The sequence below is a fragment of the Loxodonta africana genome, chromosome 13 (assembly GCF_030014295.1).
Source record: "Loxodonta africana isolate mLoxAfr1 chromosome 13, mLoxAfr1.hap2, whole genome shotgun sequence".
Classification (NCBI taxonomy): domain Eukaryota; kingdom Metazoa; phylum Chordata; class Mammalia; order Proboscidea; family Elephantidae; genus Loxodonta; species Loxodonta africana.
The window spans coordinates 33,110,127-33,127,141 of NC_087354.1; the positions used below are offsets into that span (position 1 = coordinate 33,110,127).

Consider the following 17,015-nt stretch of genomic DNA (forward strand, 5'->3'; position numbering starts at 1 on the left):
CGTTTGTGATTTCACAGCAGAATGGAAATCCGTGTCATGTGGTAATTTCTAACTTTGCTCATGGGAAGCATTCTGTGAGGCAGATGTTTGTTAGGGGACAGGGGGCCAGCCTCTTAACATGTAGTAGGCTCTGTCTTATCACTGCGCTCCCTGATGCCTCCACTAGTCATAGCTGAACTTTCGGAATACAAAAACATGCCTTAAATTTTCCAGCTGTGCTATAGTGGTGCTTGTGAACTTGGGGGTTGTGAAGGTCTTGGGACATATCCCTCAGAAATGCCAATAGTCTACTGTATTGTGATTCTCAGTAGCCAGCTTTGATTTTATGTGTCAGGCGAAGTCAGATTACATGGAACTAAAGGGGATAGTAGAGTCCCTGAGTGGTGCAAATGGTTAACATGCTCTGCTGAGCACCAAAAGGTTGGAGGTTTGAGTCTACCCAGAGGTGCCTGGAAGAAAGGCCTGGCAATCTACTTCTGAAAAATCACTGCCATTGAAAACCTTGTGGGGCACAATTCTACTCTGACACACATGGGGTCGCCATGAGTTGGAATTGACTCGATGACAACTGTTTTTTTGAAAGGGATAAAACCAGTTGCCATCGAGTGAGTTCTGACTCACAGTGACCTTGTAAAGGCGTAATAACCCCCGACTGATGACATGGTGGCTGAGGGCCACCCTCTTTTGCCTTGGTGACAAGGAGCCATTGATGTTTTTCACTGCCTGAGTGCAAGAGGTTCAGCCACCTGCCTCCCTTTCAAGTCCCTGTCCTGAGCCTAGCCTTGGTGATGGCACGAGCCATCTTACCATGGTGTTAGGTCTGGACCTATTTGTTATACTTTCAAACATGTGGGACAAGTTAGGGGATTTAGTTATTCTCAGAACCATCTTGTACTTATAGTACTTTATTAAAACATATACACACCAAGGTCTTGCATCTACTGATTCAAGTCAAACAACATGTACTGAATATCTTTTATGTCCCATGATGACGTGTATAAGGATTATATCCACTGTTGACAAAGCACTAATCCTAGAGGACCCATTTGAAATTTCTCATACCCATAAAACCCTCAAGTGCTGAAAAGTATACTATGTGATGTCTCTTCTTTTTAATTTTTCTGTGTTTTTTACATTTTTGGGGAAACAGGAAGAGGTGGAACAGTTTGCTCTGTTTTTCTTTTTTGTTTGTATGTTTGTTTTCCCTTAAAAATATAAATTTTCTCCTGAGATTGTCTCTAAGCAATTTGGTTTTGTTTTGTCTCAGACTGCATTATTTGAAATCTCCCCTGGTGACTAGGCAAGATAGAGACAGTCTTCTCCAGTTCACCTATTCCACCCGAGATGCTCACGCTGAAATTGCCTGGTACTTGTGGAGAAGCAGTACACAGGACTTGGGGAAAAGAGAACACCAATACGTGGTGGCTGGGTCAGACTTTGAACCTTCGGCCCCATCGTTTGCCCTTCTCTAGAGATCAGGCCAGGGCCAGTGGCTCTGCAGCCCACAGGACCCTGGCTTCGTGCTCCCTCTGGGTCACCAACCACATGTCCAACGTGTGTCACTCCCCCTCTTGTCTGCATCATCTGTATCCTTTCCTGGTGGGGAAGTCCTGAATGAAGAGCTGTGCTGCCAGGTGACCAGTGATCACTAAGTTTTCTTCCAGGAACTGATCCTGGAACTAAAGGTGGCTGGAGCCTGGGGTAATTTCCAGGTTAAACACGGTGGGTCTGCAGCCCCTTCCATTGCCCAGTGGATTGGACAGCACTTCCACCTGAACTAGCACCTGCTGGAGATAAGTGCCCTCCTACTTCCTGCAGATAGATAAACACTGTCAAACACATGCCCTCGGGGGGAACAGGTAACAGGCAGCCGAGGCCCTGACATTTCCTCCAAACACAAGTGGGAGATGCTTATATTAAAAAACCAGTTGCCATCAAGTCAGTTCCATCCCGTGGCAACCCCATGTGTGTCAGAGTAGAACTCTGCTCCCAGGGCTGTCAGTGGCTGATTTTTCAGAGATTACCAAGCCTTTCTTCTGAGGCACCTCTGAGGGGTCTTAAACCACCAAGCTTTCGGTAAACAGCCGAGTGCTTAACTGCTTGCACCACCCTATTATTCTGCTTCTGTTGTGAGTTAGAGGTTTTGGGGGTATCGGTCATGGTCATCCTCCCCTTCAGGTTCAGACCAATTGAAGAATTGACATGAAAAGCCAGATGGGAATCAAAGGACACCTCTTTTAGAACTGCTGTGAATACCCAATAATTGTAAAATACAGGCCTTCAGGTAAACTATGTCAGAGGAGATGGCTTGGACCCAAAGTCAAGACAGAGCTTTTTATTCCTTGGGACCTTGATTGACAGAAGCAAACCCCAGCAGAGCCCACCTTACTCACCCAACCAGACACAATCTGGGAAGCTGAAACTGAGGAGCAGGCCTCACATGGTCGCACGGACTGGGGGAGCTGTTTTTTGAGGCAGAGTAACCCTCCTACTAACTAAGTCCCACCCCCCAGTCTCAGCCCCGGGAAGAGGAGTGAAGAGGGGATGAAGAGGGCCTGGAAGCAGAAAGAGAAAGGAAATATGGAAAGGAATATGGAGAACAAAGGGAAACAATTTGAGGTGGCGTGCTTGGTGCTCCGGGACCACCTGCCCATCTTGGTCTGGCATGAACAATTCAGAGGCCCAGATGTCATTCTCCAGGGACCAGCTGGCACGTTCTCCAGCCCTCATGTCCTACACTTCTGCTAAGGCACGGCAAAAGCTCCATCAGATAATGCCTCAAAAAGCTTGCTGGCCAAAGCTCTGCCTGATTTGGAGAGAGCCCTGGAGGTAAAATGCATCAGCAGTAACACATGGGCTCTTGTGCAGTGTAGGTGGCCGGCCGTGGGAGATAAAGCAGGTCTACGTATGCTGTGGGGAGCCCTGGTGGCACAAATGCTTAAGTGCTCAGGTGCTAATTGAAAGGTTGGCAGTTTGAAGCCACCCAGTGGCCTACATGGGAGAAAGACCTAGTGATCTGCTCCTGTAAAGATTACAGCCTAGAAAACACTATGGGGCAGTTCTACTCTGTCACATGGGTTTGCCATGAGTCAAAAATCTACTCGACTGCACCTAACAACAGTAGCACCTATGCTATGGTGTCTCCCCTGATAACAGAGGGAGGCGCCATAGGATGGGGCTGAATCAACAATGAAGTCCCCAGGCCCAGTCAGTGTGTTTAATTACCTCTGTGAGTTTGGTTCACAGGAATCTCAAATCAATAAGCTACATCCCCCATAAACAGGGGTCCCTGACCGGGGATAATTTTATTGTTAGATTTTACTTGGTTTGAGACTGGGCCGAAGTAGCCTGGTATCAGTTTTCTGTTGCTGCTGTAACAAATTACCACAAACAGGGCAGCTTCAGACAACATGGCTATATTATCTTACAGTTCAAGGGGTTGGTGTTCCATCCAGAGACTCTACGGAAGATGCCATTTCCTCGGTTTTTCCACTTTCTAGAAGTCACCTGCATTCCTTGTCTCATGGCATCTTCCTCCATCTTCAAAGCCAGCACCATAGCCTTTTCAAATACCTTTCTCTGATCTCTGCTATTATTGTCACATCTCCTTCTCTGACTCTTACCCTTATAGCTTCATGGTCCTCTTCCTACCCATGTCATCTTCCATTGCCTGTGTCTGGCCTGTGCCTCCTTGACCTCTAGCCTACAGGGCAGTCTGTTTGCATTTGAATTTCTTACTTCCAGCATCTGAGCTGGGTATGAACCCACCTCCAACAGCTAGTGTACTTTACTTCAGAGAGGGGAGCTAGTTCTCTGGTAATTCTGTTCCTGTGTGTGTGGAGTGAACCTTTCCAGAGGGGTAGGTCACATGTTGCTCTCAAGATGGCACCCAGCAAAGTGGCAGCCCAGGTCTCAGCCTGGAAGTGGAAGTAAGCCTTTCTTCCTCATCCCAGATAACCTTCCGTGATTTGACAGATAGATTTGCCCAGTTGGGAGATATGGCAGGTAGAAAAAATGTTTCCTTTCTAGACAAGCTTCAACTAATGCAAGGCCTGGGTTTATTGCTCTTTGGGTTTTTCTGTCCAGGTATTTAATTCTGATTATGGTTTGGGAAGCAGAGGCCACTTGTGCTGATTCCCAGTATGTAGCTCATTGCTCCTGGCCTGAGAGACAGCTAGATGCTTCTCTTTTTTGGCATGGAGAGGAAAATAACTCACTTGGGGCACCATGTGTCTTCACTGTCAACAAGAGTGGCTCACAGCTTAGTAGCCCCCCTTCAGGACTTACACAGAGACCCTACTATGTACAGCACTGTGCAGAACTACTGTTGCCCCTTTCCCCAAGCTTTGAGGGACTCTCAGGACTCCTGTCCTTCCAAAAGTCAGCCATCAAGTGGAAAAGTTGGGAATGAGTCTCTAGGTTATATAATCTTCTATTTTAACTACATCAGAGAAGATAGCTGGTAAACCCCTCCATTCCATACACATTTCAAGGAATATTCATTTAGTGATTTTTCACTGTTTCTTAAAAATTATAAAATGTCAACCATCTTTCAAAGCAACTATTAAAATAGGGGAAACTATAGTGAAGACAGATTTTACCAATGTTAGCACAGATTTTACCAAACACACAACTCTAACATCATAAGGATAAAAAATTCTTCCTGTAGCAAATTCTACTGTGATCACGTTAGGCCGTGGAGCTGCTGGGTGTGTTTAAAAGTCTGTGAAAAAGCCAAAGAGGTGAAACTTTAGAAATCCTTATGATTTCGTAGGGGCCAGGCTGTCTTTGTTTTGTTTATTGGGTCTTTGGAAATTTAAGGCTAGGCTTGTTGGCCTGTTTTTCCAGCCACAGAGCTGGTAAAGTAAACGTAACATGATGGGATTTCATTGTTCAGACGCTCATTCCAGTTTGGCATAAGTGGAATGCCATGTATATCTTAAACACACGCTGAGCCCATGTTTAAAGTAGTATAAATAAGTAAAAAAAGTATAAATAGGTAAGGCAAATGAAAGTAGAGGCAACTAAAGAATGGTTTGCAACACTAAATGAAAACAACTTAGATCTTTGAAGGCAAACAAACCCATGGTTGGTGATGCAGGGTAAGACTGTATGAGTGAACAAGCAGGACAGATTTTTTTCCTAAAGCTGATTAAAAAAATGAAATATGGAAAAGATATATAGGCATTGGGAAACCTGGAAAGAGCAGGGGTTGATTTTGACGTGAGTCTCTGTCCAGATCTGGAATTCACAGAGTGAATTGCTCGTGGGCAGCCTGTCACCTCTCCACAGTGGTCCTGCCTCTGGAGTTTTGAGAAATAAGTTTAATTAATCCCTCTTTTTTAGGGCATACCCCTAGACACATGGAGGAAGCACTCAGCTTCTCCTGGAGGCTTTTCCTCATATTATATATCCTCAGGTCTTCTAGTTTTTCCTCACATGACATAACCAGTAACCCGTTGCCATCTAGTTGACTTTCACTAATGGAGACCCCCATGTGTGTCAGAGTAGATCTGTACTCCACAGCATTTTCTTGTTCAGAGTAGATTGCCAGGCCTTTCTTTTGAGGTGCCTCTGGGTGGACTTGAACCTCCAGCCTTTCAGTTAGCAACCGAGCACGTTAACTGTTTGCACTACCCAGGGACTGCTACGTGACATAGCTTCTTTTTTTTTTTTTTTTTTTACATTCACTGTAAATCAGTCCCTAATTTAGCGAATGTCTTGATTTATTGGAAACGGAGATGCCAGAGTCTTTATAGTTCATTCCTTTCAGCTCTGTGTTTCAGATATTTTGTGTCTCTGGCAATGAAAATATATAGGGCATTGGTGAAGCTTTGTCCTGGGGCACGTGTTGCTCCCCGATTCCCTTTCCTCATCTGAGAATGGCATAATTTACTTTGTTTCTTGACTTGGCTTACACTAGAAAATGCTTATGAAGACACTTCAATAAGTAATCAGTTAATTTACAAAATATTGGCTGTACTTGTAACTGGAAAAGCTTCATCTCTCCGCTTTTGGATAAAAATCTCCTGAGAATATCATCTAATTGGAAAAACAGGCTTTTTATTGAGTTAAATCAAATTCCGAATCACAAATAAACGTGAACACGTTCTTCCAGCACACGCAGCCCTATACCATGCCCTGTAGTTCCTTATGCAGAGCTGCGAGATGAAACGGAATGAGTGGCCCAGAGCCGGGGCCGACACGGGCTTCCCTGCAAAGCTGGGTCTTGGTTACTGGTCTCCTCTCTCTCTGAACGTGACGCAGGCTGTGGCCTCCATGCAGTAATTTTCCACTTCTGCTGCAGGTAGAACAAGTCAGCCAGTTGGCCGTGTTTATAGAGGCAGCTTTAGACTATCACAGGCAGTCCACAGAGATTCTGCAGGAGCTGCAGAGCAAGCTACAGACGCGGTAAGAGCCTTCATGTTCGTGTTTATTACAAGCCAAGGGCGCACAGTTAAAGTGAGTCCATGAACCTCCTTTCCGCCTTCCCTCCTTGCTCTCTCACTTCCCTCCCTCCTTGTTTCTCTCCTCCTCCCTCCCTCCCTTCCTTTTCTCCCTTCCCCTTCCCTCCCTTCTTCCTTTCTTTCCCCTTCCACCCTCCCCCTTCCCTAGTCTGTTTTGAATTTTCCTTAGCTGGCTTTCATGGCTGGGTGTGGGATAGGACTGAGATAATACATGGTTTTGGCCAATAAGACGGAACTGGGAAAAGGGATCTGGCGATTTTTTCCTTCCTTTTCTTTTTACCTTATCATTAAAGCCCTTTTTCTTGACCTGTGTTCGGCCACTGCAGTGTGCTTCTGGCTTCCCTGCTGACTCAGTGAGAGTTTAGCTCCCCATTTTCAAGCTGAGGGTGGTGGTAGTCTATAACCTGCCTCTCCCAACTCCTTGGGGTGTGGAGAAGGAAGAGACAATATTCAGGAAGTATGTAAATATCTGGAAAAGATGCTTTCCCAGTACAAATACCAGGTCATGTTCATAATGTTGATTCTAAGAGGTACTGGAAGAGTCAAAATTATTTTCTGACAGTCGAAGAAAAGTTGCTGCATTCCTTGTGGCTTTAATGGTAAATGCTTTCTATATTTTTCTGAAAACCAGTAATCTCATATGTGGAATGTATGGCAAACCTATTTAAATATTGGGTTAAAAATATCCCTGTATTGTAGTGGTGATAGTTGCATAACATAATGAACATAACCAATGCCACTGAATTGTACATGTAAAAAAAATGTTGAACTGGCAAATATTTTGTTATGTATATATTTTTATTACAATAAAACAATTTAAAGATCCCCACTTTATGACCAGGTTTGGTAACAGAGAATTGGTTTTATTCGGGATTATTCTAATGAATAAAATTGGGAGGATTGTCACTGGAGTCAATGTCATCATTATAGAGGGCAGATAAAAGGTGTGTCCAGTCTCTGAAGCATATACTTCTGTAGGCAGGTAGTTCATTAGTATTCACATGAGTGTGCTTTCTTCTTCATAATGATCTCTATAAGAGGGGAAAGCTACCACCCGTCTGTCAGTTTGTCATACAGTCGTCGCTTGGGTGCCCCCAGCATTTCAGATACCAGCGGGGTCACCCATGGTGAATAGGTTTCAGAGGTGCTTCCAGACTAAGATAGACTAGGAAAAAAAAGGCCTGGTAATCTACTTCCGAAAATTAGCCAATGAAAACCCAATGGAGCACAACAGAGTATAGTCCAATATAGTGCTGGAAGATGAGCCCCTTAGGTTGGAAGCCACTCAAAATACACAAGAGGGGTAATGTTCCATTCTCTTGTGCATGGGGGTTGCCATGAGTTGGAGCCAACTTAATGGCAACAAAAATGAGAGAGCAAAAAGAGGGAGAAGGTGGCTAACACTGCTGAGTGCCTGCTGTGTCCCAGGCACTTGCTGTATGCCTCAGAGACTATGAGAGGCAAACATTCTTCATCAAATAAATAGTTGAAAAAATACATTTGAGATATCACATTTATCAGTTTGGGCTATTTAAGAATAAATGTATAAAAATCATCCCTTTCATAACTACTGCCTATGACCCAAGTCTGCGCGTGGAGCAGAGTGCTTGTCTGTTTAGAGGCTTTGCTTTCTTCCTCAGATGTCTGTCTGACTCGTCCTAAAACGTGTGTTACAGAATATCAGCTGCCTCCGACATCCCCAAGCGAGAATACCAGCCAAGGCCCATAAAAAGGGGTTCTAGTGAGCTCAGTGGGATTTCTGCCGCCTCCTCGGCGAAGGCAGCAGGTGAGATGACTGTCCCATGTGCCCTTCGTGTGCCCTTGCTTACCTGTTGTTGCTGGGTCTTCCTGTGTGAATGTGCTGGGACTCTGACTTTCTTTCTTTGGTTGTTCAGTCAATCTTTTTTTCCCAATGATGCTCCTTTTCCCTGCTTCCTGGTTTCAGATACTTAAGTCAATTTTGGAAAATCGGAAAGAATTCCATAACTTCGTGCCTTCTCATGTGTTTAACCTTGGCCATAGAACCTGCTACATTATCCTTTGTCTTTAAAATCTTAACTCTTTCAAAATATTTTATTATCTTATTTTTCAAAAGGGGGAATTAGCGTTTGTTGAGCACCTGCTATGTGGCAGATACTGTCTTAAGGGCCGTATCATTATTTTTAAGTATACAAATGACACGTGAAAATGTTCTTGAGTAAAATCAACAATTGGAAAAAAAATAGCACCTTCAAATGATGTATATCTTACTATAGTGTCCTGTGGTCAACCACTCCATCCCAATCTCCTTCCTGCAGGCAGCCACTGTTAACAACTTGGTGTGAATACTGTCATGTGCGTATGTATGTGTATACCAAACCGGTTGCCATCGAGTCGATTCCGACTCATAGTAACCCTATAGGACAGACTAGAACTGCCCCATAGAGTTTCCAAGGAGCGCCTGGTGGATTTGAACTGCCGCCCTCTTGGTTAGCAGCCGTAGCACTTAATCACTACACCACCAGGGTTATATATAGTATATATACAAAAAAAATTTTAGATTTTTAAAATGCAGGATCATACTAGTTATATTGTTCTGCAGCTCGCTTTTTATTTTTATTTTTTAAAATGTATCACTATTTCTGGGCAGTCTTTCCATGCCATGCATATAGATCTAGCCCACTATTTCTAAGTTTCGTAGTTTTCGTATGTATGTATATATATACACACACACACTCACATATATATATATACATATATGTATATATGAAAAGATACACATCTACATACATAGACCAATAAAAACTCTTTGCCATTGAGTGTGTACAGTGGCAAACTTTTTTCTGTAAAGGGCCAGATAATAAATATTTTAGTCTTTGTGGGCCATATGGACTCTGTTGTAACTACTCATCCCTGCCATTATAGCACAAAAGCAGTCATAGGCAAGATATAAACGAATGGCTGTGTTTCAATAAGACTTTATTTGGCCCACAGGCTGTAATGTGTCAATACCTGGGATAGCCCACTGGGAAAGCAACTTACCAGTGTCTGTCAAAATTAATAAACATGCTTGTATACTCTAAGTGACTTCACTCTTGCAAATGTATCCAAAAGAAGTAATTTAACAAATGCATAGTGCTTTATCTGTTACAGTACTAGCTGCAGAAACAAAAGGTTATAAGGAGGAATAACTTAATGACCAATAGTAGAATAATGGTTAAGTAAATTATGATATATCAAATGGGATATTATGTAGCTATTCAAAATTATTACTGTGGAGATTATGTTGAAAAATAAATATTTATAGTATAATGTTAAGTGAAAAAGAAAAACACAAAATTATAAGTATACTAGTTATAAATATACTATGTGTTACGGATTGAATTGTATCCCCCAAAAATGTGTGTCAACTTGGCTAGGCCATGATTCCCAGTATTGTGTGATTGTCTACCATTTTGTCATCTGATATGATTCTTCTGTATTATAAATCCTAACCTCTGTGATGTTAATGAGGTGGGATCATGAGCAGTTATGTTAATGAGGCAGGAGGCAATCTACAAGATTAAGTTGTACTTTAAGTCAATCTCTTTTGACATATAAAAGAGAGAAGTGAGAAGGCAGACAGGGAGACTTCATATCAAGAAGGCAGTGCCAGGAGAAGAGTGTATCCTTTGGACCCAGGGTCCCCATGCTGAGAAGCTCCTAGGCCAGGGGAAGATTGATGACCAGGACCTTCCTCCAGAGCTGACAGAGAAGAGAAAGCCTTCCCCTGGAGCTGATGCCCTGAATTTGGACTTTTAGCCTACTAGACTGTGAGAGAATAACTTTCTCTTTGTAAAAGCCATCCACTTGTGGTATTTCAGTTGTAGCAGCACTCAGTAACCAAGACACTATGATTACAACTTTGTAAATTTATATCTACGTGCAGACCAGGTTAAATGGTAGGATTATGGGCAATATTTTTCTTTTTTTCTTAAGATATTCTTTAAATTGTATTTTCAACAAGAATGTTTGAATAAAGAAAAAAATATATCTACTGATGAGAAAAAGTTGATGGTATTTGAAGAACAGGTGTGCTTTGGATGAGCGTGACTGAGAGCCCCAGCTTGCTTGGGACATTCCCAGTGTATGTCTGTTGCTCAAGTGTAATTTTTGATAGTGCCTATTACTCTGAAAAGTTCTTTCGTTTGTGTCTTAGTCGTCTAGTACTGATATAACAGAAATACCACAAGTAGTTGGCTTTAACAAAGAGAAATTTATTTTCTCACAGTCTAGTAGGCTTTTGTTTTGTTTTGTTTTGTGTTTAGTAGGTTACAAGTCCAAATTCAGGGTGTTAGCTCCAGGGGAAGGCTTTCTCTCTCTTTTTTGGCACTGGAGGAAGATCCTTGTCCTCAATCTTCCCCTGGTCGAGGAGCTTCTCAGGCTCAGGGACCTTTTGTTGAAAGGACACGCTCTGCTCCGGGTGCTGCATTCTTGGTGGTATGAGGTCCCTAACTCATACCTTTCCTTTCCTTTTATCTCTTTAGAGATAAAAGGTGGTGCAGGCCACACCCCAGGGAAACACACGGGGAGGTGACCTGAGTGAGGGTGGTGTTACAATCTCACCCTAACCCTCTCAACATAAAATTACAATCACAAAATGGAGGACAGCCATACAATACTGGGAATCATGGCCTAACCAAGTTGATACACACATTTTTGGGGGAACATAATTCAATCCATGACAGTTTAGATGATACATTATATTGTTTCTCTACTTTTTACGTCTTTCTATTATGGCACTGGTTATTTCTGGTTTCTAACAAAATATTTGGAAGATGTATTTTATTGTAAGCCACTTCAAAATTTCTTTGTAGAAAGAAACTGGATATAAACAAAAAACTCTGAAAGTGAGTCCACCCCCCCTCACTGGCCCACCGCCCCCCGCCCCCCACACACAATAGTATCTCTGAATGAAGCAGAACTCGGGATGCCACGGTTCATTCCCTACCCTGCTGTCCCTACCCTTCCAGCCTTTACCCCACATTAGAGGACTTCTTGGTGACAGGACTTGGGTCAAGCTTCCACAACACCATGCTCTCATTTGCCACGAGAGAGGACTCAGCTTTCCTTTGGTAAAGCTGTCTCCATCTACCAATAAAATCAAAACCAAACAAACTCATTGTCATTGAGTCGATTCCGACTCATAGCGACCCTACAGAACAGAGTAGGACTGCCCCATAGAATTTCCAAGGAGTACCTGGTGGATTTGAACTGCCCACCTTTTGGTTAGCAGCTGTAGTTCTTAACCACTACACCACCAGGGTTTCCGCCATCTAAATCTGACCACCCAGATTGGCAGTGTGGAGATAGTTGAAAAAATCAGCTGTTGTCGAGTTGACACTGACTCATGGTGTGTCAGAGTAGAACTGTGCTCCATAAAGTTTTCACTGGCTGATTTTTCAGAAGGAGGTGGCCAGGCCATTCTTCTGAGATGCCTCTGGGTAGACTTGAACTTCCAACTCTTCGGTTAACAGCTGAGTGCATTAACTGGTTTGCACCGTCCTGGAGCTCTGTAAAAATGAAAAGGAATTTTAATGAAGCTATTGCTCAGGGCATAGGGACCTAACAGTTGAGCATCTACAACATGCCAGGTGTTATTATTTGATGTTTACATACATAACTCATTTCATCCTCATAATAATACTAACAGGAAAAGCAATATAATAATAACAGCTGTGCTTATTGAGTACCTTTTATGGGTTAGATAGTATACCAAATGCTTTATACACATTTCTAGTAGTTATTAATCTCCATTGTACAGATGAGTAAGTGGAGGCTCAGGGAGGTTAAGGGAGAAATTCTCAAGGTCACAGAGCCAGTAAGTAACAGAGCTGGGCACTTTCCCTTATAGCTATTTCATTTTATATTGTTAAGAAGGAATATTGGGGAATGCTATAAAATGTTCAGATTCATAGGGAATGATTTATTTCTAAGATTTTTGATCACAGGGGTTCTGACATTTCAATCAGTAAGTCGTCGCAAAGGTGGTTTATCCTATGCATCTGAGTTGGGGAAAAAAAATTACACTGATTGGAAAATGAGTTGTTTGGCATCCTCATTCAGATTGTGTGTGTCAGTGCCTTTGTGCCCACCTCCTTGGCCAGTAGCTCAGTCCCTGGGGAGAGTAAATTGTGAGAAGGGCAATGTGTAGCCAGAGATCACAGTTGTGCGAAAGATGGTTTTTAAGGCGGCTTGGGGCCCAGTACCAGGACTCTCTACTGCTGCGGGCTGTGCTGTGTGCCGCCATTTGACTTTTGCCTGTGCCTTTCATAGGCTGCCTCTCCTAAGTTTCCTTTGGCCGTGGCTTTAGTCCCCCACTCACACATCCAGCCTCAGGCTCCGTTGATTTGTGGGTGGAATTTGCGAGTGTAAAGGGGTCCAGTACTATTTGTTTTTAAGGCACAGTTTCAAAAGAAAACGGCATTTTATGGTCTGCATTAATGGGAAGTTACTTTCCATTAGGATTCTGAATGATTTGCACATAGTGTTTATAAAGTGAAGGAAAAATGTCAAGCATTTCACTAACAATTTAAAGCAAAGCTCGCAAGACGCTGCCAGAAATGAATTCCAAGAACATTTTCTTCATCATTTCTTCTTTCTACAGGAACAAAAGGAGGGAAAAAGGACTTAGGTTGAGTAGGCAGAATCCATCCTCAGACGGAGATGGAATCTTTGATAATATCAGGGAGTAGTTAAGAGAGTGAACCAAAGTGAGCCAAAAAGGGGCGGGGAGTGTCACATCTTGACATGATGGATTGCAGACAAAATTCGTGTTTAGGCCTGTCTAGGAGAAAGGACTGTCTGTCCAAGCAAGCCCGTGAGAGTGGGGTCATGCTGCTTTGTCAGCACATGCTGGCTCTCTGTCCCCAAAGAGAAAAGGAGGCCAAGAAAAGTCCTTGAGCTGAAATGGTGCGTGTCATTTTCAGGAAAAGAGTGTTGGAACTTGTGACCTGTGCTCGAATATCTTCCCCACCCCGTGCCATTTTTATCAGCCCTCAAGTTGTCCCACTGCTGCCAGGCTGATTCTGACTCATGGTGACCCCATGTGTTACAAAGTAGAGCTGAGCTCTATAGGATTTTCTTGGCTGTAATCGTAATGGCAACAGATTGCCAGACCTTTCTTCTGCAGTGTTGCTGGGTTCAAATAACCATGCTTTAAGTTAGTGGACAAGCACAAACCATTTGCACCACTCAGAGGCCCTAAGTTGTCACTTGTTGAATGTCATGGATTGAATTATGTCCCCCCAAAAATGTGTGTATCAGTTTGGCTGGGCCATGATTCCCAGTATTTTGTGGTTCTCCTCCATTTTATGATTGTAATTTTATGTTACAGAGGATTAAGTTGGAACTGTAACACCCTTACCAGATCACATCCCTGATCAAGTATAGTGGGAGTTTCCCTGGGGTGTGGCCTGTACCACCTTTTATCTTACAAGAGATAAAAGGAAAGGGAAGCTAGCAGAGAGGGTGGGACTTCATACCACCAAGAAAAAAGCACCAGGAGCAGAGTGAGTCCTTTGGACCTGGGATTCCTGTGCAGAGAAGCTCCTAGTCTAGGGGAAGATTGACGAGAAGGACCTTCCTCCAGAGCCGACAGAGAGAGAAAGTCTTCCCCTGGAGCTGACACCCTGAATTTGGACTTCTGGCCTACTAGACTGTGAGAAAATAAATTTCTCTTTGTTAAAGCTATCCACTTGTGGTATTTCTGTTATAGCAGCACTAGATGACTAAGACACTGAATTATAAATTTAATGATTTGAGGACAAAGGATATTTTACCTTTGGTATCAACCTATTCATATATAAAGTTTTTTTTTTTTTTTTGTCCCACTGAAATTCTTAAAGAGGGTACCACTTTCTGTCATCACAACTAAGGGTTAATATACTCCAATCTGGAATTTACTTTAAAAATGTAGAAGGCTGAGATTAGTTAACAAATGTGCATTCCAAATGTGTCCTGCTGGCATTTCAGAGTGAGGAGAAATAAATCTTTCAAATGGTTTATATTAAGACATTCTAACTCCCCTTAGGTATAAAAGAGACTTTTATAAATTTCTTGACACTTCTAAGGAGCCTCAAAATAATTTCTAGATTCTAAGTCACTCCTCTCATAGCAGCAGAGTCTCTAGAATTACTTTAGAAAATAAATATTTATTCAAAAGTAAAATGTGAACTTTGAAAATTAAAGAAGGTAATCACTTTACAAATATAACGTATATGTATGTATATACCCATATATATATATATATTTGGAGCCCTGGTGGAGCAGTGGTTAAGAGCTACAGTGAGCTACGGCTACTAACCAAAAGGTCGGCAGTTCAAATCCCCCAGCCACTCCAAGGGAGAAAGATTTGAGAGTCTGCTTCCATAAAGATTAAAGCCTGTATTACAGAAGGGAACAGGAAAGCTGGTAATAGGGAACCCAAGGTTGAGAAGGGAGACTGTTGACATATCGTGGGGTTGTTAACCAGTGTCATAAAACACTATGTGTACTATTTAATGAGAAACTAGTTTGTTTCGTAAACCTTCATCTAAAGTACTGTTAAAAAAAAAAAAGAGAGAGAGAGAGAGAAAGATTACAGCCTTGGAAACCCTTTGGGGCAGTTCTACTCTGTCTTGCAGAGTAGCTATGAGTGAGAATTGACTCAATCAGCAATGGTTTTTTTTTTTTTTTTTTTAATATGTGTATTTACCTAAATTTCCAAAGAGGAAATTAAAATTTCAGAGTGGTGACAATGGTGATGGCATACTCCTCAGGTTATTTCTCACCACTTTTCTTTTCTTCTTCTTCTTTTTTTTTTTTGCCACCAACCCTCCCTGCACATCCATGACTATATATTATCAGCAGTGGCTCAGAGGCAGAATTCATTGACAGGGGAGGAATGAACAAGGAAACGGAAGTCCTAACTTGTAGTTCAGGCCTTTATTAGCTGTGTGACTTTGGCTGAATTTCCTAACATCTCTGGGCTGCTTTGACATTATCCTTAAATAAAGTGATTGGACTTGAGACTTTCCAAGATTCTTTCTAGCTCTAAAGTCTGTGGCTATAATCTATATCTTTTATGAATACTTAGCATGCTTAAAAATCTGAAAAGTGATCAGGCTGAGCGTTTTATACTTTCTATGTTTTAGAATTATTATTTAAAGCAAATGAAAACTCAACCTGTGATTTTCATTGTTAATCAGTAGCCATTGATGTGGGAAAGGAGAAGAATCCCTTCTCTTATATTAAAATCCGAAGGAAGCGTTGGAGGGAAGCACAGGTGTTCTCACCACGGGGAATGGTTTCCTGTAATTCTTTTAAATAGTCTGTAAAAAGCGTTTTTGAAAAGCCTGTAAGACTTGTAACTTAGTTGTGGAAATTTTAGGACTACTTGGCTGAAATGCTTATATGTTTATATTATCCAAATACTACCTATTTTAGAATCTTAGTATATATTCTACAGCAATAACTTTGATCTGTATATTTTAAGATACCATCATCTAAATATTAATATATGGGCTTCTGTTTAAAAAAAAAATATTGTAGAAGTCCATTGTCTCCAGGGATTACAAACAGGGCCTCTATGTAGCATAACTCCAGAAAAGTCTATGCTTGGATCTACCTGAATAATGCCTCCTGGAATTGTCCAATGGGTGGTCCCAGTTTCATACTCTAACACCAGATTATAAGAATGAAAGACATAGGGAAAGTGTGAGAAAACGGTGCAAGGCTAATGACAAATGGCAACCGACACCAACCCTGCGTGTCAGGAGCACGACAGAGGGGGTGTGTCTGGAGCCACCCAGAGGGGCAGCTGATGGTCAATAGCAAATGCCGGTTACCCAGGAATGTGGGCCCAGGATAGCCAGTCTTTCTGATTTTTCAAGAGAAGCCAGAAGACACATGTTTATGTGAAAACTCCTGATTTTCAAATATTGGCAACTAATCCACACTATAAAAAGCAAGGAGCAGGCCAAACAAAATAGTCTGCAGGCGATTCCTATGCCAGCAGTCAGAAGGTCACCTCTGATAAAGGTCATTTCTCTTCCCTTTTCCCCTAACTCAGAGTGGCAAAAATAACCCACAAAAATAGGACCTGGTTGTATTAGATGGTTCACCTCTCAGGAAGCATAGATATGGCACAGCTTCTAAGATAGCTGCAAAAGTTATCTCGATAGACAGATCAGGGTTTTATAAAGTAAGGGGTACAAGCCGTATCAGTTAAACATCCATAGAATATAACCCGTTTAAATTGTGGAGGATTGATATTCAGGGTAAAACAAGTCCCGCATGCTTAATTTTATAGATCATAATGATTAAGCTTGAATTTCGTTGACAAGTAATTTTAATAAATCACGTCTCCTGTGGATAAATATAGGGCTGTTATTTCAAGGAAGACATTCATAGATGTGAAAACTATTACTAGACTTTACTCAGTAATTCACTACTTAACCATCATATACATTAACACTTGAAATTGGCTGATAAGGACCCAGATGTGACCAAGGTCGAACAGTTGGTTACTGTGAAAGCTAGAGCTAGAAC

The 17,015-nt window shown here is 42.1% G+C and overlaps 1 protein-coding gene across 2 annotated transcripts in view; it reads left to right on the forward strand.

Moving 5' to 3' along the window:
• The window catches only part of SH3GL3 (SH3 domain containing GRB2 like 3, endophilin A3), a 193,930-nt gene that overhangs the window by 164,127 nt on the left and 12,788 nt on the right, over positions 1-17,015 (forward strand). For both annotated transcript variants that reach the window (XM_023552988.2, XM_064267193.1), the window contains 2 exons: positions 6,308-6,411; positions 8,144-8,253. In XM_023552988.2, the coding sequence (XP_023408756.1) occupies positions 6,308-6,411; positions 8,144-8,253 (214 nt within the window). The remainder of the gene's footprint in view (positions 1-6,307; positions 6,412-8,143; positions 8,254-17,015) is intronic.